This window comes from Lipophrys pholis, assembly GCF_963383615.2.
Source record: "Lipophrys pholis genome assembly, chromosome: 10".
NCBI lineage: Eukaryota > Metazoa > Chordata > Actinopteri > Blenniiformes > Blenniidae > Lipophrys > Lipophrys pholis.
The window spans coordinates 18,763,804-18,791,303 of NC_137640.1; the positions used below are offsets into that span (position 1 = coordinate 18,763,804).

A 27,500-nucleotide genomic window follows, 5' to 3' on the forward strand; every position below is an offset into this window, starting at 1 on the left:
TGGTTGAATTTTGTTGCCAAAAATTTAAGACGGAAGTCGGCATGATCTCTTGTTCGTCCCAGTGAATGTAAATACCTGAAACCCAAGAGGAAACCTAAAATAAACCAGGAAGAAACTTGGAGGAAATGTTTTAAAACATTCACAGTCACTCACAGGTGAATGTTGGAATTAAAGGTCAGTCTCACTACATTCATATTACATATATTATAACTGTGATTTCATTCATAACTTATGACACTTAACAATTTTTTGTAACATTAGCTTGTACATGTGTCTTGATAAAAAGCTATGCAAATCTGATTATTTCCAACTGAGTCTCTGAAACAATCAGACATAGACTACTCTTTATGATTCAATAGATTTCACTGGTAGTGTTGTTCCTGTCTTCAGAGCTGAAAAGGCTCCATAAGTGGCTTTCAAAGGATTTCGTATCAACATGAATCTCAGCCTCTAACTTTATGATCTTAGTGTACTTCTGTGAAGTATTTATACAGCTGCAGATCAGGTTACATGACAAGAAAAAGCACTGTTTTCCAGCCAGCTTGTGAAGAATTGGGCCTGTAAACAGCTTAGTCAAAAATGTCTGTGATAATCAATCATCATAAATCACAGTGATCATAAACATTTGCCTTTTTTTTTTATTTTTTATAAAGATAAACGGCCCTTTAGTCATATTACAGTGTTGTGTGGGATATTGTCTTCCTCTGTCTTTTGAAAGAGAGGATTTAAAGGTTGATGTCTCAATACAAGTGGGACACCCTCATGTCTGACAGCCAGGTGTGACTCCTTTATATTTCCCACTCCGATTTGACTCAGCCTGGATCACTCTGAGCGGCAGGAGATCTGGAGGCACCGAGCCAGTGAGAGAGTGGTGACCCTCTGTCACATAGCTGAGGCCCGATAATCTCACTTCAAAGCTCGAGTACTGCAGAGGCTTGACTGCAGAGGACCTTGGCTCCGTTAAAGGAAGGTCTTCAATCAGAAGACTTGCAGCTTTCTTCTCAAGAGAGGCTCGTTCCAACTCTGAATGAATTCAGAACTATAGATGTATACACAAACACATTATGAGAAAAGGGAAACAGAGGTTTATATGATTAGCCCAATAATCCATGTACTTATAATTCAATAGAATCAGTCCATCAGGTGAGAAGCGACAAAGTGAACTTTAAGGTTTATAAAAAAATTTTTTTAAAAATGAGAGAACCATGTGGAGACAGGGGCCAATGAAAGACCAGAGGCTGAGCGAAAGACAGATACTGAGATTTTCCTTTGAGTGATCAGGATGAGCAGGATTAAAAATGAAAATATCAGAGGGACTGTTTAGGGCAGCAGTTTAGAGACAAAGATGAAGCCAGGTTGAGCTGGTTTGCACATGTGCTGAGGAATGATAGTAAACAACTTGGACAAAGGATGCTGAAGGTGGCGCTACCAGGAGAAGTGGAGAAGCAGAAGACCTGGGAGAAATTTATTATTTTTAATAAATGTATTTCTTTTTTATTGGATTTTTTTTAAACAATGGACACAAGGTCACTGGTTGAATGGGACAGTTTTCATTGAGCTTGTTGATCACTATATCGCTGAAAGACAAATTAACATGTACAGTACAGTCACCAATTTTTTTCAATGTTTTTGTTTTCACAGTCGAGAGAATTGGTTTCAACAAAAGATTTACTGTGCAGGTATATATCCAACTTTTTTCTTTTTGTAGCCGAAATGTAATTTATTCCATGCTGTAAATAAATTTCACAAAATTTGTCTCGCTACTGATTTAGGGTGCAGGTTTGCGGTAAAAACCAGGATCTAATTACATTCATTCCTGCCACCACGAGGAGCTTTAATACATATGAACCACTGGTGTTTAATTCTTGTGATATGTATCCAAAATATAAAATCCTAGCTTTGCTTGAATCAAAATCCTAATATTGTATTAATGGCAATTTGAATGTCAGTCGACAAAAGGTTTTATGAGATTGCATTAGCCCAATTTACATACAATTACTTAATTACATTGGTCCCACACCCCAACTTGAAGACATTTTGAAGAAAGGAGAGTAATATACATGACATATTCCCAAAATTTGGAAAAATTGAAAGATGTATACTGTGTGAAATAATTATGTGCACACAAAGCTGTACATCAATGTTGGATGATTGAGACTCGATCTACTGTTCTCTTTTAATACATGGTGTTGTTACTTCACTCTTAATATGAAATCCCTTTTTGAACAGTGCAGATTAATTCTTTGATGGATTATTGCAGACAACATATTTATTTCCATCAAAGTCAAATTTTGTCATCTACGTTGGGCGATATTGCCAACAACTACACCATATTTGTATTCACATTTTACACATTGAACAAACCTCCAGAAATGCGATTTGCATATTTTCGATGAATCAATAATGAGTTTCTGAGGCATGTGTATCACACTGAAGCAGTGGCCAGTGTGTGCAGTGCAGCCACAATCTGGATGTAACACTGAGGTGCAACATCCTGGAAAATTCACATTACTATGCAAATATAAAAGGATCTTGCGAGTTGCCTGAGTGAATCTGGGCCCAGCAGTTAATGGCATTGATTCTGCATTGCACTTCTCAAACAGCGATATCTAAAATGTGAAACTCCTGCTATTAATCAATTAGCCTGCTGTGCATTTTACAATTGAAACAGAGCAGCACCCATTGGGACAGGATCGCTGTCACTCGAGAAAACCACCAGAAAATGCTTTAATTGTATTTGCGGCTCGGCGGATGCCCCGCCCCTGGCCCTCTCTGATTGGCCGCTTTCCCGAGAGCTTGAATTTGCCGCTCTCCCATTGGCCGCGAGAGCTTTCTGTTTTGGTTGCCTGCCAGCGGGCGTCTGGAAGGGGAGGAGAGGGGAGCCGTCTACCTTCCGCTTCTGGGCTGGATTGACACACAATGAGGAGCAGAGGCTGGGGAGACGCTCCACAAACGCCGCTGTAAATAAATACAACAATCAGTGAAGGCAGAGAAACATGGAGAATCAGGTACCGTGGTTTTTCCGTCTCCTTGCGCGATGTGAACTTTTGGGGGTGAAAATGGCAGCCGGCAGCGTGCTGGCAGGGCAGGAATGAATCCTCTGTTCGCCAGAAGAGAGAGAGAGAGAGAGAGAGAGAGAGAAAAAAAAAACCCGCTTCTGCTGCTAATGAACTCGTAGTTGTTTGGCTCTGGAGCTATGCTAACTGGCCACTCATACATCGGTATTTACCGCTAGTGCTAGCCACGGTGTGCCACAGCATTCAGCAGCGCCGCTGCGAGCAGCCACACAAAGAGACCCGCACCTCGGTTCTCTCCCCCTGTGCTGCATTTAGTAACCACACGTTCAGTTAGACAGCCTTTAAAAAAATAAATTAAAAAAAAGAGCCTTATCATGTCGAGGTTTGGAGGAGCTAACGGTGCTAATGGAGCTATAAGGAGTCGACTCGGCCGTGGGCTAAAAGGCTAAGGAGCCACTGCAAGGCGCCGGGGAAAAGATTTGTCCTCCCCAGGTTGAGCCGGAGAGGCGGGGTGTTGTCTGCGCTGGAAGCGGCCTCAAACCTCCACATTAGGGGGCTAATAAAACCAGGAATCTGCGCTCAACCTTTGAAATATCTGTGCATTATTTGCGAACGGTTGGTTAATGTTTAATTCCTGGCGCATTCGTGGTTGTAAAGTAAATTGCGTGCAGCACGATGGGAAAGCCGAGCGATTCTCGGTGCAAATGTTGAACTTGAATCCAGTTGGGATGACCACTCTGGCATTGGATGATCGTTATAACACCTAAAGAAAAGCAGTGTTCCATAGACTACCTTTTTAAATCTGCACATTTGATGCTGTTGCGTGTGTTGCTCTGCTCGCTTGAGATTTTGTCACCATCGAAATGTGCACACTTTACTTTGCAGAAAGCAGAAACGTGGGTAAACGAAATTATAGATCTGCTTACAGTGAAGGAGACACTTCTACAGAATGGGTTTCTCTAAATGCCTGAGGTTATGCAGGACTGTATTTCAGATGGTTAGGCCACACACACCCATGGAAAGTGGCTCAGCCACTTTCTTGGAGCCAGTCTCCTTTCAGTGCTGGCTTCTTTGAAGTTTTAACTACATCTGTGAAAGTGCATCCAGAGGAAGTCTTCTGCTACAAGTTAAAAGCACTACTGTTACTGTCAGGAGAGAACTAGAAGTGCCAATGCATTATTTTAATTAGGATTTTTTTTCATTATGAAATTTAAATCTAAACTTGTGGCAATGGGGAATGAAGCAGCCTGCCATCAAAGTCTATGTAAAACACTTATGCGTCTCTAATACGTGTCAATTAAGAAACACAAAATGAGTCTCATCAAACATTCAATCATTTGATTAAATCAACAAATAGGATTAAAGTGACTTAAATTCCAGGGCTTTTCTATTGTATGCATTGAGTATCCTGGAGAACCACCTGGAAACAATAGTGATCATCTATCTTCAAAGGAAAGAATGAAAGCCCAAACTGAAAAGAGTGTTTATTGCCCCCGAATATCAACAACCACCAAATAAAATGGGATTATAAACCAATTTACGTGCTTTAATTATAGTGCAGCAGAGTGACTTACAGTCACTCACTTTTGATAACTGCGCCTGACTCTTCCAGGACTGTGGCATTCATCAGTCACAACAGATAATCCATAAATACTCTTGGTGTCTCATCAAAGTTGAATAAATCAGTATAAAGTGACCAGTGCAGAGGTATGTGTGGCTACTAATCCTTTCTGTCGACTGCTTCATTAGGTAGACGAGGTCATCTTCCAGTCCAAGTATTCACCCATGAACACTGAATGAAGTGATCAGATTGATGTGCAGCAAGAATATCATCAGATTGAGGCATGGCTTACATGGTATTTTCAAGAGAAAATATTGTGGAAATGGGATCCTAATCAATCCCATTTGATCTGTGACGCTGGCTGTTTGTAACGTGCACCTTTGAACCCATATCTCGCTTTACATGGAAGCCCACCACTATTGAAGATGGATTTGTTAGAGTGACTAAACAAGCTTGTTGCTGTTTTTTTGTTTACACAAGAAACACCTAAGAAACAAGCTGCATTGTTCAGTCTGATTTGCAGGAGACTAAATAATGTTTGACAGCAGCATTGTTTTCCAAGTCGGATCAGTTGTTCTTTACATTTTTATTAAAAATCGTGTGCGTAAAGCATCACAATGCGGGTTTACATAACAAGCACGCAAGCAATGTAAGAATAATTTGATCCCAAAAGAGGGAGGCATAGGACATAAAACAAGTCTACTTCACAATGAAATTTCCTTCTTGATGGAATCTATTGGATTAAAATCTTCTGAAAGGCATGTTTACATGAAGCATTTTCATTCTGAACAGGCTTTCATTACAATTATTGTTTACAAGTAAACACAGCTTCACAGTGAGTCTGCTGAAGCAGGGAACACTTCACCATGAAAAGAAGTCGTCGTTTGGAGAATGTTCATAGGACGAGGGCTGGATATTATATGGAGTGTCAGACCATGGTTGTGTGCACCTTGTTTCAGATCCTTCACCAAATAATTTGAGAAGTTCAAACAATGAAACAACTTGTTCTAATTTTGGGACCTACACAGATCTGTCTTTTGATGTGATTCGAGTAAACATTTTCTAATATGCATCATGCACTGAAGATAAACCTCGAAGCTTACCTTACGCTTACTTTCAAGTTGAAATAATCACATTCAAGTTCTACACTTAATTGTTTATTTCAGAACCTACATAAAGAAAGTATACCAGTGTCTCTAGCTGAGGCTGGTACCTTGGGATGTGCAAAATAGTTTTTAAATGAATAAATAACCACCCGCTCAATAGTTGGCACTGAAAATCTTAATCTGTTAACATTTTCTCCATATGAAACACTCTTCTCCACTGTCATGCACATGCCAGCCACGAGTTGGAGCTTCAGCGATGTCAGACAGCAGTCCGCTTCCGCATGGCAATGTGGGTAGATGAAGCGATGGCATCGGTTGCACCACCGTGGTTTGACAAATTTGTTCATTAAAACCTCAGGAAGTTGATACCTTAAGTGTGAATACATGATGTGAAATGTTAACAGTTTGAGTTCAAAGTGCCTCATACCTCCGCAGCACTTATAGCGTTTACAGACAGATTCTACTGAATTTGAACTATTTTCTGAGCATTTTCTTTTTAAGCTAAACCACATGCTTCATTTAAATTGTTCATTTATTCAACAGAAAAAATTGTCACCAGTAACATACACATTGGTAGATTGCTAGATATTTTTAATGTTTATCTCAAAGCCTCCACAGTCGTCATATTTGTAAGGTGTGTAGTCAAGAAAGCTCAGTTGCAGGTTCCCTATGAGTTTAGAAATAGAGCGGCATTAGCTTCTTCAGCGTGCGATGTGTGACCAACTGCTGTTAGATTGGTTTGGCTCACTACCGATAAATGTTGTGACATAATTAGGTATTAAATGTTTTGCTGCAAACATCGAAAAGAGATAAACACACGTAAATTTAGGAGGTACTAGGAATTTAGTTTTTTCAGGAGGGGGAGGAATATTGAGGCGATAGATGAGTGAAAGAGCAAGAGGGTGGCCGCCTAGAAGCTGCTTCTAATTGGGAAACGCAGGTTGATTTAAGAGGAAAATTTGTTGTCTCCGAGGATATAGTCCATAGTAGAGATGACATAGTATCGTGGTCTGTACGTCAACGGAGAGTTGACTCCAATGAACAGTTTCTTAAGAAGCTTTGCTGGAAGAAGTTCAGCAAAGAAAAGAAACATAGGTATGTAGACTTAAAGGCAGAAGCTGAATGGCAAGGGTGGAAAGTTAGTGTGTGGCCAGTTGTGTTTGTGTGTAGGTGGTTTCTAACAAGGTCAGCAATCCTGCTCCTGGAGGAACTGGGATTGCTGGGACAGAGCCTTGGGAAAGGTAATGAAGGGAATTGTCAGAGGAGGCAATCAAGTGCCGCTAATGGCTTTGGTTCAGAAGGACTACTGCCAGTTGGGGGCCAGCAGGGGGACCTGCTGAGCAGGTTTTATAGCTCCTATGAAGAGAAAATGCAGGAAGAGGAAGGGTCTTTAAGAGTGGGAGTGACCTATTGGACACTCTTTGAATGTGACCATGTTTGTTGATTTACTCAAAGATTTTTTTGTATTTAGTTATGCTCCTCTAACATTTACATGTTTATGATTTAGTAATTTCAGGGAGTAAACAAGGCTAAAGTGAACAGCCCAGTCCAGCAGGGAATGGTTTTAGCTTAGTCCAGCTGCCCTCCTCAAGAACATTTTCCTTTTGCTCTCGTGATTAATTTATATCTTATTTAGCCTTTGAATGTCACCATGCTGCCACACAACTAAGTTTTATCTTTCTTTTTGTTCAACATTAGCATATTAAAGCTTTATTAACTCAAGGAGCCCTAACCTGACACTAACTTATTTGTGTTCTCTTACTACATGGTCGTTATGGTACTGTGGCACCAGGAAAAGGTAGCATCAGCATTGTCAGTACCTAATGCTCCCACAGACTTGGTTTTTGAAAGGTGGCAAATTCTTTTGGGTAGTTTAGGTTCAACAGCCATAGCAGTCCTGGGTATCCACATGAAAGGGTAGTAACGTGCTTTTGACCACACAGTAAATCTCAACGGCAACATTTTCACCCTGAGATAACAGGCCCTTTGTAGGTTGACTCTTCAATGCCAATTCATGAATAACCTCACATCAGTCTGTACAACTTTTTAAAGCAGTTTTATCCACAATTAACCCACTCATTACTCAAGCTAACAGTCACATGCTCGAGTGTCTAGTGAACAGTTGTCACTGCATCTGGACTGAGGCAAAGTCTTCATGTCCTGAATTGTACTGAACAAAGTTGTGAAAGTCGTCTGCTGATAATAATGGTGGGCACATACATGCAGACATTTGCCATTAGTTGCCAGACATCACACTTACTCTGATGCTGAGAACCTGTCTACAAAGACAAATGTGGAGCTTTATAGGTCAAACTATGATACTTACCTTTGGACACGTCGTCTGCAATACAACTGTGGACCGAAAACACAGTAAGTTTACCTTTGGTGTGTGTGATAGAAATTATCCAATTAATTTCTGACAGTCATAACGTTTAAGCATTTTTTTATGAACGGAAAAAATCTAAATGGATTCCTTCTTAGGCAGCTCACAAATGACTGGTTTTGTTTGCAAAGTTGCACGAGGAGGCAAGCCTGAAACCATGTTACACATGCATAATCCATCAAAAAGTGGTTCTATTTTTCCTTATAATAAAGCCACTTTCAAACAGTGTGTTTGAGAAATCAAACAAAGTTGTCTTATGAAGGTGCTGTTTAACACAAAAAACGTTTGGCTGTTTACAGGACAGTGGTGTACGGAGTCACAGAAAACCCAACTTTTAGAAACTGGCTTCCAGAGTACATTTTCAGAATGCTCTGCTCTCCATCTCTATGTAAACAGGGAAACTTAAATTTTGTGGATCGCTGGGTAATGCTCATGCACATGTTGGTCGTATTAGATACTGTACTTCTGCGCTTGTAGAAGTAGATAAACAATAACAATGGAGGAATCCATGGACTGTTTTGTGCAGTTCACTCTTTTGACCTGAACAGCATTGTGTACTTTTACTACATCCTCAGAATTACATGTGAAGACACATTTTTTTCATAAACCAAATACTCTGTAGGCCTATAAGATGAAGAAAGGCAGTTTAAAGGGGCGTGAATGTTTACATGGTACTCTTCTCCGTGTGGATGTGCGGATGGTTGTTTCACAGAAACACAGCACCCACTAGTGGTATGACATTAACTGCAGCACTTTCAATTTTTTGTGGTTCTATGTGTGCAGCGATTGTTGTCAAGCGTTGCCGTCTAAACATCGGCCATTGGCACAGCATGTGAATGGGGTCACCATTTTACAGAAGGCTCAAGAGAATGAAAACAAAGGAGAATTTAAACTCTCATATTTCAGCGCGCCGAACAACCTTAAATTAACATGCATATCACGGTTGCTACTGTTGCTTGCGGGATTAGCTAGTATGCTCAAGCTAGGTTGACATCGCGTAAGCTTTTATCCTGTTCTGAGAAGATAATGCAACTCACCATACCAGTGACTTTGCAAGATCTGCCTTCACTTCACTTGCCTTCGCTGTAATTACACTCCCATGGCAAAGTTTTCAAGATTATGCAAAATGCCGAGTCTCGGTACACTACGCTGGGACGCAAAGCCATAGACGGATATTTTGTCAGCATTTAGAATCTAATTCAGTTGAAAATTGTTATGAAAAGCTTGAAGACACAATAAATTTTGGGAACGATGTTCAAAACGCTCAAAATGTTGCATTATTAATATTTTCTGTGCATTTCCCTTTCGATTGATTAGTCAGCTTTAAATCCAATTTTGCTTTGGTTGACACAAGGAACATCTCTAGTCCTAACAAATGTTATGATTCGGTGAAGTGTTCTTGGTCTAAATATTCTTTAAAGAAACATCCATCCGACAGACTAAACTCAAGTCCAGCGGGTGAATGTTTTATTCCGTTGAATCCGTTGCCTATTGAAGCATCTCGACACAGCTGGACGTTGCTTTGATTCATTCGTGAACAGTGAAAGAGGGCCGTGACCTTGTGTGAGTACATAGTGAGCTTTAATGTCTCCTTGTAATCCTTAGAGGTGTGTGTGTGTGTGTGTGTGTGTGTGTGTGTGTGTGTGTGTGTGTGTGTGTGTGTGTGTGTGTGTGTGTGTGTGTGTGTGTGTGTGTGTGTGTGTGTGTGTGTGTGTGTGTGTGTGTGTGTGTGTGTGTGTGTGTGTGTGTGTGTGTGTGTGTGTGTGTGTGTGTGTGTGTGTGTGTGTGTGTGTGTGTGTGTGTGTGTGTGTGTGTGTGTGTGTGTGTGTGTGTGTGTGTGTGTGTGTGTGTGTGTGTGTGTGTTCACTCTGCATTTGGGAAGACGGGACGAGCGCTCACGCCAGTTTTTGTAATCCCTATACACTCGTACGCACGCCCTCTTTCCAAGGTTCACTTGCTTTGTTTGGGTGCCACACACAGGTTGTTTGTAACCTCCTGTCCTTCGGAGACCTGCAGCCTCCCAGTGAAAGCTACACTTTGATCTCACTTTGTGTGATCTTCGTTTAAAGTAAAAGTGACTTAGCCTCCCATAAACATTGCTGCTGCTGAGATTGCTTATTCGTGTGTCATCTCCGAGGAAAACCTCCCGACTTTTATTTTGATCGGTTATTAGCTGGAAGAGATTAACATGGTCATGTGGAGTGTTATTTACAAGGCAGCCGGGAGTTCATTGTTTTCATGGGAGCCGGTGTGTCTGCCAAAATTTGTATTTCCCTCAACTGAAGCTCTGAGTGTGTGAGAGAGAGAGAGAAAGAGGGGAGTCGGACATGCAAGCATTATTTCAGTATTACCAGCTTATTGTTGCTTGTTTTTAAATTTTTACTTTGATAGAAGTGAAATTTGTCCACTCAGTGTTTGTCCATATTCATATAAGAAAGCAAACAATTAAGAATGGCCTTTTCTGAGTTTTGGCCCATTTCATCCTCAGACTTTGAATATGATCCAAATATGGATACAATGACAGCACAATAATTTTAGATCTGAATATTTGGACAGCTATAAATATTCCCTTTGTTTGAGTGCATTTGCACAATTTGAAAAAGTCAATGTTAGAACAAGTATAAGTTCAATATTTTTAAAAGGTGCAGTCTCTACATAAGCCATGTTCAATGTGACTTTACATTGTCTTCAGTATTCATGTTTTTACAAAATGACACCTGCAGTATGGCTTTATTGCTAATACTCTTCTAGCAGTTAGGTTATTTTCAGTGCTGCGTCACTGATCTATCAGCTTTTATTCTTCCTGGTTTGGGCCCTGCAGGCTGCATGTTTAACAACCTCACGATCTGAGTACAGTTAAAGGTTACAACACATTTCCACTGTTGACATTTACCTCTGTGCTGTTCCTCCAGTTGAAATGATCTGCAGCTGTAATAATTTTCATTGAAAAATAGTAAACACTTAATTTTTCTTGTCTCTCAACGTGAGTATTTGCTGTTATTCTGTTTGATAGTGTTGTATCTATCACATGCTGGTTGAAGAGCTTAAAGAGCTTTTAGAAACCTTACTTGGGACATATTAATGGTGTAAATAATGAATCAAGACGCTCATCTATAACTTGATTGATAATATCAGATCCTAGTAAATTGGTTGTTTTTCTTTTTCTTATGCTGTTTGTCTTAATGTTTTGCTTGTAGAAAACAACAGACATAAAGAAGCCTTACCACACAAGTTGGCTTCTTTGATCAGTTTTTCTGTGTCACACATGTTAGAAAATGGGAAGTTGAACATGAATATGACGCCTTCTTTGCTCTGAAACTTACTCCACTGATCGCTGTCCTGAAAATAACAGCTCATTAATTTTTGGGGGCAATCATCTAATCAACTAATTGTTTCAGCTGTAATTTTTATGCCTCTGGGGCTCTTTTTTGATTATTGGCTGATATCTCACATAGGGATGCAGCTAATTATTATTATTATTATTATTCATAAGTAATTATTCTGTCAGTTTTACTCTCAATGAATCAGTCAGATGAAAAAAGGCAATTAGAAGTGTTTTGTTTTTTATATATATATATTTTTTCCCCCTAATCAACAGTTCAACCCCTAAAAATATTCAATTTACTCTATGTATTGAAGAAATAGCCACTTACGGGGGCAAATACATCAGTCGGAGAAAAGTCCTGGCTTTCAAATTAACTAATCAATCAACTAATAGTTTTTGTTACTCATTGCGTCTTTTTCCACAGTTTTTATTTATTGCCCGTCTTCATCCTCTGGGGCTTGTAATCCTGATTTCTTTCTGTTTTGCTCTTCATAGCCCTGCTTTTTGCAGTCTCCTCGAGGGGGGAGGGGTCGTCGATGATTGCAGGGACTCCACAGCGGCTTGCTGTGGGTGTGGTGGAGTCTGGAGTTTAAGGGCATTACTGCCACAGAATGGCCGGGCATTGTGCCAGGCAGCGATATATGTGTGTGTGTGTGTGTGTGTGTGTGTGTGCGTGCACTTCGGGGGAGTGTGGGGGCTGCAAAGCGCCAGACCAGCTCATCTCAAAACTGTCTCCTCTAATCCCCCCTCTCAGTCCCAGCTCACGAGCTTCTCAGTGCGGGGGCTAAATCCCCACATTCTTCGGTCCTCCCCTGGACATAAAGTGCCTTTCTGCCCCCCCCCCCTTCTCCTACACTCCCAACGCCACACTGTCATCCGTGTGGCGCGCTGCCGTCATAGCTTGTGGCCGACTGAGGCGCCACAACAACGTGGACTAACCTTTTGAGATGCGTCGACTTGAGCTGCAAATTACTTGTGTTTCTCCTCCTACACATTGTCCAGTCCGCGCATATATTCCGTGGTTTTGTTCAATGTGGAATCAGGAACTGATGAATAATGAGCCCCTGGATTAATCTCACCACTGGCTTATGTTTATTTCATAAGATACCTCCCTTTGCAAGGTGTCTTTGCTGCTGTAATTTATCACTGCCAGGACCCGACACCCAGCTCTGACTTACAGTCATTATCGATCCTTCTCATCGAATTCTCTATGGTAATCATTTAGTTCACATTTTCAACAGATATTCACACATCCAGCGGACATCGATGGATGTTTTGAAAGGATCATTTCATTGTGGGCAGAGTGGTCCCACATGCCGCTTATGCTCAGCATCATATCTTTTTAGTATTACTGAATAATTAAGTTCCAGATCTTCATCAGAAATCATTTCTACATGTATACGCACAATTATTTAAATACATATTTCATCATATAATGTCAGTGAAGACAAAGCAATTTGAAGAGACCTGTCAGTACATGTCTTGATTAGGGAGATGTATTACCGCTGATATTGGGATGTGACGCATATAACTGTTCACAATTTTGCCCATCTATCTTACCTACACTTTCTTCATTTTAGGGTTGTAGGACAGTAGAGGCAATCCCAGCTGACTATGGGTGAGGCCGGGTTAAGCCCTGGACATGTCACTCGTCCATCATAAGGCAAACAAGAAGCAATGTACTTTTTTAGATTCACGATTGGTTCTCTAAATCCATTGTTGTGTATTATCCTTATTGCGTTCTTTTGAGGGATGCATTTTGGCTGCATGTTGGTTTTGTGAGGAATTTAACCAAATTTCTTCTTTGTGTTTATGAAATGTTGTTTTCTATTTTCAGTGTACCGTGCAGGTCAAGCTGGAGTTGGGCCACCGAGCTCAGCTGAGGAAGAAAGTGACATCGGAAGGTTTCACCCACGACTGGATGGTGTTTGTCCGAGGGCCAGAGACGGGCGACATCCAACACTTTGTAGAGAAGGTTGTCTTCCGCCTGCACGAGAGCTTCCCAAAGCCCAAGAGAGGTATGACAGAGCGTCTGCAACATTACCACATTATGATCGATTGTTGATGCAGAATTGTCCACGTCTGCATCACAATTTATCGTACTGTAGAAACGATTAAATTCAACACCTCTAACTGACGTGTGTACAGATATACTTACACACTTGGATGTAGATGTGTAAAAATGCATTTATATAGATATACACTTCTAACTATAGGTAAATGCCCAGGCATACATCTTGAATATATGTCTGTATATGTGTTGACAATGTAATTAGAAGTAAATACCATCATCTGATGCTTTATGTCATTGAAATCACTCCACTTAGCCTCACATGAGTTTCTTCAGTCCGATATGTGAATATCAGACGGTGTCATAATCACTTGTTTTATTAAAAACAATCTTCCCTGTCTATGTGTAGTTCGTCATCTGTAGGGTAAAATTATATTATATTTGCATAATTACTTTCTCACCTCTTGAAGTCAGAAATTTATATGGTGATAATTTAGACCCTACTTTCTCAGTTGTTGTCCGTGTGGAGCTACTGCCCTGCATATTTACCCACCTTTCTACTTCGAGGTAGAACACTTTTTCAAATGAATAGCCTGTCATCAGACACTGTGGAAAGCTGATAGTGGCCCATTCATTTCAGATGTGTCGCTGAGGCGCACCTTTTAAAATGCTGGGTAGTGGCACTGAGCGACTCTGATTTAAGCATTGAACTCATTATTTTAAGTTTTCATTTTAACATTAAATCATGTTAATAATCACGGTGACGTGTCTGTGTCTGTCCCCAGTATGCAAGGAGCCGCCGTACAAAGTGGAAGAGTCGGGCTATGCTGGTTTCCTCATGCCAATTGAGGTTTACTTCAAAAACAAGGTAAGAAACAGAGGAGTGTGGTCCTTCTTAAAAGGGTCTGGTTGTTGTTGTTGATAGCTGTTGTAAATATTTACTCACTCAGATGGGACTAACATTGCAGTTTGTGCTACGTCACACATTTTATGAAATATTTGTCTTTAAAAAAGATTTTGCTAATCTGGGCTACTACTAATTGAAGTAAGGTAAATCGACGGATTGAGGCTAACCTTAAGGACAGGCACATTTCTGTTTGGAAATAGATGAATGAACACGTGACATTTTTTTTTTTCTTTAAACCAAGGAGAGATACTGACAAGCAACGCCTGCTTGGCAGAACTTCTCATCAGATCAGAGTAAAGTTCATGACAGAAGAACCCACTCTCGCTAACATGAACAAGGAGCTTCCAAAAAAAGCAATGTTCAGTTTCCCAGGTCTTCTTTAGATCCTAGAACGTATGTTGTTATTGTTTTGTTTGATAAGTGCAACTGGAATTTTGATGACCACATGCAAATCCTCAGGGTTCCCCTGTCAGTCCTTGAGCCCAGGCTGGGAGCTCCTGTATAACTGTGGTGCTGATCAGTCGCGTCTTTCCTGCTGCTATAGCACATGTGCAAATCTTGGCGGAGATCTGAATGAAAATCCTTCCTTTTGTTGGGAAAGAAAAATCTGATGGCAATAATCAAAAAATGCATTCAACCACAATTATTTTTAATGTGGCCTTTTGTTAAGTCTTGTTGTGGCAGCTATTATTTAAAGTGCCTGTACACTGAGGGACCAGCGGGTACAGTTACTAAATGTGTTCACAAATATCAGTTGGAGTCATTCTTATAAACACTCTTAAATTGTGTCACAATCACTGGTCTGGGAACTGAAATATAACTTCAGTCTGAATGGGGCTCAGACTTCTGGAGCTCTCCCACACAAATTATAATAAGAAGGAATCAGGTTTTTCTCGAGGAATCTGTCTGTGCTAAGCAGGTTATTCATTGAATTTATCAAGAAAACTCGGTTTTCCTTTTACCCAATGGGGCCTAAATCTGGTTACTGCCCTAAACCAGGAATAATCAGATTACTTAAGTATGTATAAATGCAATGAACCTCTGATGGAGCAGTATGCGTAGAGACTGCCTTCTCATCAGGAAAAGGCAATCGAAAAATGGACTCCTCAGTACATTAGATAAGCAATTGTGTTTGTAAAATACTTCTCATGAGTTGACTCATATTGTCACTGTTCGCGTTGGAAATAAAACGAGCTGGTGACTTTATGTCTCCGTGAAGCTCTTAATGGAACATTGTAAAAGAAAAACCTCTTCAGTCTCGCTACAAGATAAGTGAGGTGCTTGCACGGTAATGTGCCCTCAACTCATGCTGTGTTTGTAATACTACACCTTTGGACTGCATCCAGAAAACACTACAGTTTCCTTTCATGTGCATTTAAACACAATAGGCACATCTGTCAGGAGGGGGAACACGTAAATATCGGCAGCTATTACTCCATCCTCACCATCACACTTACAAGTGTATTGTTCATGTGAAGTGTCTTCAGCGCATCCTCCACTCCACCTTGCTCTGCTCAGCTGAGCAGCCACTCTCAGGAATGTATTTTATCAGCCTGCTTTCTTCAGCTTCTATTGATTTTATTGACTTATTTCAGTGGTTGTCAAACTTTTCAGTGTGTACCACCTGAGTAAATATTGAGCTCCACCATTATGGCTGAACTGAACACAGGCTTACCCTATTAGCTAAAGACGTTACTTATATACTTATTATAAATATGAATTTCATATGTTTTATAGTTTTTATTCTAAGCTTTGCACGATTCCACTACAATTTGAGAATCACTGACTTAGTCGATTCATTCAGCTTTCCTTATCCCTTGTGTAACGTGTAGGTAATCGGACCGCAGTGTATCCAGAGTGGTGTTGCAGAAAGAAAACAATAGTTTCAATTATCACAGATTGTGTGAGAACAACATTGTAATGATTCTTTTTCCTGTTTCTTTCCTTTAGGAGGAGCCCAAGAAGGTTTATTTCAACTACGACCTGTTTCTAAACTTGGAGGGAAACCCACCAGTGAACCACCTGCGCTGTGAGAAGCTCACCTTTAACAACCCCACCAAAGAATTCAGGAGAAAGCTGATCAAAGCTGGAGGGGTAAGCCTGGCTGACACTCTGGCTCTCAGCCTGGTTGACCGACATTGAGAGAAGACAACATAGTAAACAACTGCGAAGTACTGTTTCTCTCCAGGAATTCTCAGGAGATCTTTTCAAGTCACATCAAGTGATTTCACTCATCTTCCACAACTGATTTTCTTGAATTGGCTCTGAATTTCACGGTGATTATGGCAGTGCTGCCCAACAATTATTGTCTTGCTTTAATTGCTTGTGTATTTAATTTTTTTTTTTTTTTTTTGAAATGGGAAGTTTTTATAAAAATAAGTTTTTAGTCTGCACATAAAAACTGAGCTCAAACTTACTAATGACCCATAATGCTCGGCGGTTCTATCTTTCAAGCTTTGCTCAATATACATTTTGGTCATGTTAAAACTTGACTTTTTTATCAAGATAAGACAAGGAATAAGATGTTAGGAATGCGTTTTGGTTAATCTTTTAGAAATGAACAGCCACACAAATAAAACACAAAAATATGGAATTGTTTAAAAAAAAAAAAAAAAAAACTGTACATTTTATTGTTATTTTTTAATTAACTGCCCAAGCCCCTCAGTACACGTACAAGTGCTGATCGACAGAAAGATAATGTGACACAAATTTTGATTTCTGAATGCAGTGATCAGTTACTACTTTGTGTACTTCTCAGGGACAGGGAGCAACTTTTGAAACAGTTTGTGGGTCACATTCTTGTGGAGGGTTTAAAGGTTAAGTTAAATGCCACTTTACAAAGCAGGTGCAAAAGAAAGCTTCTCTTATAGAGGTGTCACTTGTGTAGTTGTAATTACTGTCACAACAACCATCAGTTTCAGGTTTGAACGAAGTGCTAATGTGTGCTGCACATCAATACTTCTTTTTTTCAATAAACACAAAGCACTAAATATATTTTAGTTTTTCTTTTTACATCTAATTAATACTACTAAATGCAAGACTTTTTTTTTTTTTTCTTTCTTTTTTTTTTTTTTTTTTAAATACTTTTTTTCCCCCCATGGATCCATTCAGCCCTTACATTGTAGGACAAGGGGACATTTTACTGTGAGAAATCAGTGAAGAAACACTGGACCTCTTGTCTCTTTAACTCCAGGTGTTGGTGGTCCCTGAGGGGGCTGAAGCTGTGTCCAGACCCAGTCCGGACTACCCCATGCTCCCCACCATCCCCCTCTCCGCCTTCTCAGACCCCAAGAAGACCAAGACCGCTCATGTGTCAAAGGTCAGTTAAGTAATATGGAAGTGATCATCGTTTTGGTGGAATATTTAACCTTAATAAGGAGTCTTAAGGGATCTCTGCAGCAGGAGACATTTGTTTTAAAAACAGTTTGGATAAATGCCACCAGCAAAATCATCAAAGCAGTCCTCAGACCGGGTGGCTGACTCAGACACATAATGGGTACCAGCTGTTTTTGAGCATCTGTATGCAGAATTACTCGGCTTGCTTATCTGCCAGAAGAGTGGAGATATCACGAGAAAACTGTCATGCCTCTGCTTTTTAATAAACCCACAGACCAGATCTCAAAAATCCTTTCTGTTGAATAAATTCTGGTATGGTGCACAAATGCACAACAGATTTGTTGATCCTGTTTAGTTGTTTCTTTGTTGTTGTTTTGTTTTCAATACAATCTCATCACTGTGTTAATATAGGTAGTATGTACTTCTGCTGTACATGCGTGTTCAATCTCATGGTGTATAGTTCAAACCTGTGAAGCTGTTTGGTGATAACTAAAAGCTCAGTGTGATAATAAAAATAATAAAATCGCCCAGCCCGAGTTCAAAGTTACAATCAAATGCATCTAAACATGACATTTCTCTCTACATCAACACAAAAACGGTAACAAACAAGTACAACTTGTTAGAGACGATGTGTTCCGGTGTAGCTCTGCAGGAGCTCTCTGTGCTGCTGTACGCCTTGTAAATTGGCTAATCACCGTTACGTTATGCATCTGCTGACCAAAATGTTTTGTTCCTCATATCGTAGATATTATGATGACCTTATTTACCAGATTGTTCTGGCTTCATTCATTCTCCATACTGAAGAGATGATGCATTTAGCTGTCAGCAAAACCTTTGAGGAACAAAGCCTGTATCGTGATTGTTTTTAATCTTGGTCCCGTGGGGTCTGTGTTCGTCATGTTTTAGATGAACGTCTGCTGCAATATGTCTGAAATCAGTTCATCATCAAGCTCTGTGGAAAGCATCATGAAAAACTAGTCATCCCAATCAAAATTTGGTGGAGTAGTGAAACTTCTATAAAGCTGCAGGACATGAAAACCTCCTGGACCAAAATTTGGCATGTCTGGCCTATAAAGTCTCTTGAGTTGAGAGCTGGAAGATGGCGATTGCTCATCACTGTGTTTTCTGTCTCCAGGAACCCAGCAAAGATGGAAGTGGCGGCAGCAGCAAAGGACCCAAACCACACAAGCTGACCAAGGAGCACCGTGAACGCCCTCGGAAAGACTCTGAGAGTAAATCCACATCGAAGGGAGACAATGACCGAGATGGAAGCAGCAAAAGCAGCCGTGATCCTTCCTCATCCTCGTCCTCATCCAAAAAGCCCTCGGACATCAAAGTGAAAGATGAAGTGAAGGTCCTCCCGAAGGCCGCCTTCAAGGAGCCCAAACTTACCCTGAAGGAGTCAAAGATGGAGGGCATGTCCCCGAAAGGAGGGGGGGCTGGGAGCGGCGGGGGCGGTGGGGGAGGAGGCGGCGGAGGGCCCGTGGATTCAAAAGCCCCGGGAAAACGGCCCTCCACGGTGGAGTCTCCCAAGCCCAGCGCCAAGAAGCAGAAGAAGGGCAGCTCGGAAGGGCTGAAGGGGCCAACTGGCGGAGGCTTCACGGGGACGTCCCCGCGCGTGTCGTCCTCGTCCGCAGCCAGTCAGTCGTTTGGCGAGAAGAAGCAAAGCAAAGAGAAAGGTCGCTGGCACAAGAGCAAAAACGAAGCCCAGGAGCACAAAAAACCTCTCGAGTCTGAAGATTCGAATTCAGAAGATGAAGCATCTTCAAAGTCTGAGGTGTGAGAGGAAGACACTTCAACATGAACACAGGCACACAAATCATCAAAAGTAATCATGGACAAGACATATTTTATATCGAATGACTTTAACTATATCCTAAATAAAAAAAGGTTTTTAAAATTATTAAACTTAAATTATGATTTATTTGAACATGGTCAGTTTTCTTCTGCAATTAAAATGCTTTTAATTTCATATTGCTATAGTTGGACAAAATAGACAATAGATATCAGCAAATCTTTTACTTTTAAGTTGCCGTCATTTCTTTTTCTGCCAAACGAAAACACACAGCAGTATTATAAAGTAAATGTGAAGACTTATTTTCCTGCTTATTGTGCTTTTGTATTGACAAATAGTAGGAAACTAATAGGTATCCACTTCTTTGTCAAAAATTTTACATTTGAAGTCAAAAATATCTGACAGTAATACTTGTGGCAATTCAGATTTCAGCTTCAAGACTTTATTGGTTAACTTCGTAAATACATTTATGTATATATAATACACGATTGCCTTATGTTAGATGTTAAACTTTTGAGCTGTCTTATTGTTTGTTGTTTGGACAAACAGGATAGTAAAATGTCTGTCTAAATGCCTGAGCAGAAACTTCAGAGCAAAAGTGGATCATTTCGGATTTCAAAATATTATCATATCTTGTGAAACATACTCAGACTCATTACTCTTACTCACAATTAACATTAAATGAGTTACACTACAAAGAAAAAAATCCCCAAACACAACAAGCCATTGATGATATACTTTGAAATATGTGCTGGCTGCCATTCTTTTTAACAGTCATTGTAATTGTTTTCAATGAACACTATATTCTATCTCTACATCAGTTCCAGACCAACATATGTTTGTCTGATTGTTTATATCTCGTCTACCTTTCATCATGTTTCCTCCTGGGGCAGCTGTTGCTCAGTGAGTCGTATCCATTGCAGGTTCGATCCCCCATGTCCTGTCCATTTATCAAAGTTTTCTTGAACAAACTTTCCAATTGGTCCATTTGGACGGATTAAGTCTCTTGCATGGCAACAATCACAATTATTGTGAGTGAAGTAGAGCATATTTGACTTTGTGAAAGTGACTTAATAATGTCATTTTTGCTCTGGGGTTTGCTTTAAGCAGTGGCAAAGTGCGATATGGGTCAAATTAATTTACTGTTCCTCCCTCTCTGCGACTCTCCTTCTCTTTTGACTTCTTGCAGCAGTCGGCTCCCTCCAGCCTTTCCAACTCCAGCTCCAGCTCCGACTCCAGCTCAGACTCTGACTTTGAGCCAGGGCAGAAGCAAGGCCAAGGTACAGTTCCTTCATTTCGACGTGATCATTTAACAAGTGGCTCTCAAAAAGAATGTTGCTAAAACCTTTTCAAAAGATCAACACAGAGTGGATGTTGTAAAACATTGAGCCTACTGACTAGAAGAAGCTGGCAGTGTGTGACATGGTGCTGCTCTCTCAGGCCCTCTGCGCTCCATGGTGGAGGAAATCCAGTCGGAGGAGTCGGATGATGACGACAGCAGCTCCGAAGAGGACACGCCCATCAAGACCAACCCGCCCAACCGTGACTCTCGGTCAGTGTCTTTAAAGCCTCTTTCAACTGTAAGAGTTCATGTTGTGTCTGACAACCGCAGACTTGTTGACTTTTCCGACTTTTCCGACTTCTTATCTCGGCACCAGTTGTCCCTTTCGCGTCGCGCTTTCTGTGCACAACTCAGCAGGTTTAAGATATTTCGTCCCGAACGTGTTTGAACCAAGAGGCTCACTGATATTTTCTAACTTTGTTGAGTCGGTATGAGTGATACCAGACACGAATGCAAATGTGTGTCTTCTCCCCGTCAGTCTGTGAGACTGACCTCTGCCTTGTCCCCGTTTGCCCATCAGACTCAGCCTGGACAGCGAGAGTGACAGCAGTGACGGCTCGCACCGCCCCAGTCGAGACCCCGCCCCGCCTCCTCAGAAACACAGCTCCTCCAATAACAAAGTGAGTCACAGGGCGCTCGCTCTGCTTCCAGGCCTCACTCATGTCTTGACGGGAACTGAAAGAGTTGTGCTACGACATCGGCACCAAGACCTCAAGTTCACTCCTCTCTACGGTGTCGGCTCCGATTGAGTTATGACTGATTTCATCAACATTCTTTCAATTACTTTGTATAACTAATATGTCTGTTTTTTAAAAGGCATTGTTTAAAGTATTGTCGGCAATCCTTCGGACAAGGGCTTTTACGAAATACGTTTCAAACTTCAGGAGATTAAAAACTTTTCTTTCAATTCCGATAAATATGCTCTTGTAAATTACTGTATATCGTATTAAAATCATATTTATGAAGTATTGTGTTTTACATGCAGAACGGGACTTTAAAGAAAAAATACGATAGAAGTAAAGTGACAGAACAAGGGATTTAGTAATCTAAGATTATTTTAGGTCAAAGTTTGTCTGATTGTCTCAAAGAAAAAAACACAACATACTTCAAGTAGCATGTAAGCATAACATTTTTTCTAACTAGCCACAGAACCACAATATATAATCTTGAAGTTTTGTTTTGAAAACTTTCAGTAGTTGGATTACAGAGTTGGTTCATTTGACTATCACTGCGATATTGTTAAAGAAACAACTCGAATCCATCCTGTAATCAGACATGAAACACAGTCACCTCTCTGCAGGAGGCGTCCACTCAGGTTGTAGCGCTCGCCTGTATCCTCAGTAATCACCTGGTCCACCATCGATGCTCCCGGGTCAACGTTTTCTCTCTATTCTGTGTTTCTTGTTTGCCCTCTTACTATGCTGCAGATGTCAGTCAGAAAGAGTCCAGACTCGTTTCGCTCAGAGAAAGTGATGAAGAAGGGATACGACAAGGTAGGAAGGGTAAATCAAACTTTTTTTTTTCTGCTTAAACCTTTACACACACGCAACATTTTTATAAGTGCACAGTAAGTACAATCAAGAGGTCATGACACAGTGATGGTCAGTGAACTGATCCAGCTGTGCACGTCAAGTGATTGACTTAAGACGCTTTTGGAAAAAATCTTCACATCTTTGTCACAAGATGGGGGGGGGGGGATGTAAAAAAACAAACATAAACTTCACAGCTGTGAAGTCCCTCAAGGAATTCTTCCAAAAATGTCCCAGAAGGCCAAGTGCATTTTCAGCCCAAACAAACAAGAAAACAAATGAATATTCAGTTCATTTAGTTTTGGCTCTTATTTTTCTTTAAACGCCTCTAACCAAGTTTACTTTGTCATTTCTTGTGAAGGCCTACACAGAAGAACTGGTGGACCTCCACCGCAGACTGATGGCATTAAGGGAGCGTAACGTCCTACAGCAGGTTTGTGTTCCCGTCTTCATTTTGCCCATTGGGATGTATTTTGTTGTGACAATGTGAGTTTGTGTGTGCGCAGAAAACTAATATTGTAGAGTCGTTGCCTTTTGTCACATGACTTCCTCTTCTGATGTCAGATCGTCAACCTGATTGAGGAGACGGGCCACTTCAACGTGACCAACACCACCTTTGACTTTGACCTCTTTTCACTGGACGAGTCCACTGTCCGCAAACTACAGAGCTACCTGGAAGCCACGGCCACGTGACAGCGAGTGGAAGCCAGCGTGTGGACGATGCCGGCGGCAGCAGAGGTAGCCTCGCCGCCTCCCTCGCAACTCTCTGAGGAGGAGACGAGCGGCGGCGTCTGTTGTAGCCCTCTCACAGGCGTGACTGAACCATCAAACGGCGACCACACACACAGAAACACACAAGCAAACACACAAAGCACACAGAAAACCACTCCACCACTATCACGCGGGGAAAGAACTGGAGGAGGAAGGAGCGCCGTAGCAGCCGAAGTCCATCTCCAGTCAGGACTTTCACCACACATCTCCTGTCTTGGGTCCGTGCAGAGCGGTGGAATTCACCCCACACGCCCTCCCCCCCCGCAGCCTCCTGCACTCGTACTGCTCCCCTCTCTGCAAACCTAGTGCCCCCCCCTCTTCTTCCTCCTCGTGTTCTTCCTCGCCTTTACACGCACACTCCTTACTCGACAGAACACTCCAGTTTCCTGCCCCATGTTGTCAGCTGGAGCTCATTTCTCTCCCGACATGCTCTTGAGTCCCCTGTGTGGGTCTGTGTGCGTCTGTGAGCACTGCTGAGGGTTAAGAGGAGGTTTTCTTTGTGGTTACTGACTTTTCTTTGTTTGTGAAGTTTGAGCAGAAACAACCACTTGTTTCTTTTCTTCTCCAAGCACACACACACACACACACACACACACACACACACACACACACACACACACACACACACACACACACACACACACACACACACACACACACACACACACACACACACCAGTGGACGCAGATTCAGGTAGCACTTGATATGTGATAATGTTGGTTATGTGAGCATTGTTCAAATGGCCTGATACACACTATGATGTACCTATAAAGAGGTTTTTTTTAGAATATATGGCAGAATTGACAAGAAATACAATTTGAAATGCTAAGATTATTTTCTATCACTTTAATTTGGTCTCATTCTTCAGGTTTGATGTCTTTTATTATTTTTAAATCTTAGCTGATAGCACACCAGCCTTCAGAAGTCCTGCAGGTAGACCAACATGCAGCACATGCACACCATCTTTCAAGCCTCAAACACCCCATAAAACCATCTGCAGGCACGCGCATTGCAGTGAAGCCTTTTGAAAATTGGTCAAATCAACATTTATCCAAATTTTTTTGCATGTAAAAGGACTCATTTCTCTCGCTGTTTGCTGAAACCTACACCATGTCTTAGGTTCTTCATGGTGTGAAAACACACTAAGGTGTTTAAGACAGATTTGTCTCCCCACATCCAATCAAAACTTGTAAACAGCATTTAGAATTGGCATTCGGAGTTCCCCCAGCTTAAAAACAACTGACACATTTTTTGCCAATCAATCTGCCGTAGAAATTTCAGTCTGTCGCACTGTTGAACATTCGCAAGTAGTTTTGATCATTTTCAAATCCTAGTGTCGGTTCATTTACAGAGGCTTGGTGCCTGGTTCAGGCGTCGATCTGAAGTCGTTTGGAGGTTTGCATGTCATAAAGAAACGAAGAGCAAGAACGAAGCATTTGCACCTGAGAAAATCCAAATTCAACCCAATCTGATAAGGTTGAACACATGAAATTCTGTTTGTCTGGTTTTCAGACAGCTATAGAAATGATTGGCCTCTTTGTGTTATGCGTCAGGTTTCATGATTCCTAACTGACTGGTTATTCAAGCTTATTGCTTTGATTAGGCTTTTCTTCATCCTGCACATTAATCTTCAGAGATGATATTGCTGCTCATTCTGGGCTCCTGTAAAGTTAATGCAGGTTCTCTGCAGCTGAACTCGGCCACAATGTCTCTCTGTTGCTTTACCCACTGCTTAATAGTGGAGAAAGTATCTCCAGGCCACAATGGGGCTTGGCTGTCTTCCTAAGTCGGAAATGCTCAATGTAAGTGATTCAAGTGCTCATAAAATTACTGTCATTTTGCTCTAAACTGACTCTCGTGTCACACAAGCCTTTTCTCATGCAAAACTACAGTTTTAAGCTCAATGCTGGGTCATGATAATAGATCATTCAACTACTCATGAGAACCCTGAAGGAAAACCGTTGACGGTTCAATATGTTGAATACAAAAGCTTTTTGTGAATTTGCCTGGTCGCTGTCTGTTACTGCTGGATCCCACTCCCTCATGGATGCGGTTAATATAACTGGCACAGCTTCAAGTTTCTCTTGTAGCAGCCCCGCTCTGCTGCTAATATCTATAGAGCTGCGAACACTTGAATCACCTGCAAGACTGTTTTCTCACGAAAACTTTCTGACTAAACCTGCTCGGCGCAACATTGCGGCCTCTTTGATTTATCCATCGTTTTCTTTTTGCCAACTTTTCCACCTCAAGTTCAGCTTAAGTGGTTTCTGCCGTTCTTAATGAACACATAATGAATAGTAACGACACCACCTTAAGGTAAATACACCAAGTTTCTGCAAAAAGAGAAAGAGCTAATGTGAGAGGATATTTCTCACTATCAAATCAGTGCTGGAGTTATGGACTTCCTGCATGGCACTGGTAAAGCAGGGGGGAAAAAACTAAACCTTTCTAAGTAGGTGCATTATAGTGTGTTGTAGGCCAATTTTGAATTTGTTTACAGGGCTTTTGAATGACAACTGAGGTTATCCAAGTGAAGTGGTAGCTGGATCCATGCACGCTTGCCTCCCAGGTCTTTCCACTTGACACTGTAGATGAAGACACTGAGACGTGTGCTGCATGTGTGCCTGAGTTTTATTTTCCTCCTGTCCGAACGTCTGAAAACACATGTTTAGTTGAGTTTCCCCTCTTAATTCCTCGCACTGAAAGCTGAGCCTTGACCTCCTACCAACAGTCCAGTCCCCCCCCCCCCCCCCCCCCCTTCCTTCCCACTGAAGGCCCCTCACTCCATCCCTCCTCCTCCTCCTCCTCCTCCCCCATATTGGCGTGCATGAAAGGGCTCGACTGCTTGCGGCCAGAGCAGTGGAGGTTCACTCCTGAATTGCCTTTCTACATGGTGGGTGGGGTCGGGGGGGGGGGGGGGGGTTAAAAAGCCGTGAAAAAGTAGCCATACTTGTCACACAGAATCCAAAAATGAGAGAAAAATAGGGGCCACGCTTTTTTACATTTTATTTTTCTACAAGTGCATTTTGTGTATTTATTCCCAGATTGCGGTTCCGATAACCCGTGAGCTATGAATGTATATCGCTTTTACTTTTCTACGGCTAGCAACCGCCCCACTCTAGTGCCTTTTTTCTGCGACTTGCAGTACGAGGGGGGAGGGGGGGGTCTCTCTTAGTCATGCCCACACACATTGAAGACTCTCGCCTCCCTAAATGCCCTCCTTGGAGGTGAAAAAAATACAAATACAAATAAAAAAATGTGTAAAAATGGATGCCTGAAAATCCAGTATTGTCTTAATGGCTTCCATCCCTGTTTTTCCTTTCCAGTGTCTTTGTGGGCTCGTGTCCTTTTCTTTCATCAATAATTTCAGTGATAATCCTGCCCACAGAATCTTTTTCAGATGAGTCTTTTTCATCGGTCGTGGTCGTGTTTCTATGTTCTGGCGCTCTCAGATTAGATTCAGTGTTTATAAAAGAGGAAGCACCAGAAGACTGCTTTTTATGAGAACGTCCTCTGTTTAAAAAAAAACCAACAAAAAAAAAAAAAAACCGGGGGGGTCCGGGGCTCCCTCTTCAAGCTGTTTGAAGTGTTCAGTACCAAATCACCAGGCACTCAAAGAGCCTAAATGATGTGAAACAAAACAGGGGTGTGTTTTCTTCTTCTCAATGTTAAGGTGCCCCCACCCAACCCCCACCCCCCACCCTACCCCCCACGTCCAGCAACACCGAGCGACATTATTGGGTTCGATGAGTTTAACCCACGCTGACTGGTCTCACGGAGCTGGCTCTTGTTAGTCATCAGATCAACGCTAACTCACTGAGCTGCTTTAATGAATATGAGAAAAACGTGTTTACACATTGAATACATCAGGCATGTAAAATGTGCTGGACTCCATTTTTTCCATGTGAAACTTTTATGCCTTTGTTGGATCAGACAGAACTAGACTGACAGACTTATTTTGACTGACATTGACATTAAAGAGAATAATGTATTAGTTTGGCTGATAGTTGTGTTCATATATAGCTTTTATCAATAGCCTTGTCTTTGTTTTCACTACAAAAACATATTTTCCACTTCTATTTAATCCAGGCGTTGTGATGAGCGACAGTCGTCTAAATGAGAATAATCATTTGTTGCTATATTCCCACTTGACCTTGTGCTCGGTGCTTCTACTCGTAGCGGAGTGGTTTGTCGGTTGAGCTCTGGCTCAGCTGTGACACGACATTAATGAAAGCAAAAAGATTAGTTCTGAACATATGTTCGCAAGTTGGCGGATGTTATGATTTAGAAATAGTTTACGTCTTCAAAATACAAAGTGTAGTCATTTGGGATACATTTTTGATTTGACCAGCCAGCGCTTCTACAGCAGAACTCCTGTTCTTAAAATGGGCTTAATAAGTAAAGTAATAAACGTTT

At 41.3% G+C, this 27,500-nt stretch overlaps 1 protein-coding gene across 1 annotated transcript; it reads left to right on the top strand.

Moving 5' to 3' along the window:
• The first annotated feature begins 2,914 nt into the window (after nucleotides 1–2,914).
• Nucleotides 2,915–23,077, top strand: mllt1a (MLLT1 super elongation complex subunit a). Its single transcript, XM_080473326.1, has 12 exons — nucleotides 2,915–3,008; nucleotides 13,230–13,410; nucleotides 14,189–14,271; nucleotides 16,261–16,404; nucleotides 17,504–17,629; nucleotides 18,782–19,423; nucleotides 20,631–20,721; nucleotides 20,882–20,993; nucleotides 21,304–21,403; nucleotides 22,211–22,285; nucleotides 22,674–22,745; nucleotides 22,877–23,077. Exons 1-12 carry the CDS (start codon nucleotides 2,997–2,999, stop codon nucleotides 23,003–23,005), a joined length of 1,767 nt encoding a protein of 588 aa, XP_080329452.1. The 5' UTR covers nucleotides 2,915–2,996; the 3' UTR covers nucleotides 23,006–23,077.
• Nucleotides 23,078–27,500: the final 4,423 nt, after the last annotated feature.

Coding starts and splice junctions, on each gene's coding strand:
- mllt1a (XM_080473326.1), top strand. Junction 13,411..14,188: donor CTTCCCAAAGCCCAAGAGAG/GTATGACAGAGC, acceptor GTCTGTCCCCAG/TATGCAAGGAGCCGCCGTAC. Junction 21,404..22,210: donor ACAGCTCCTCCAATAACAAA/GTGAGTCACAGG, acceptor ACTATGCTGCAG/ATGTCAGTCAGAAAGAGTCC.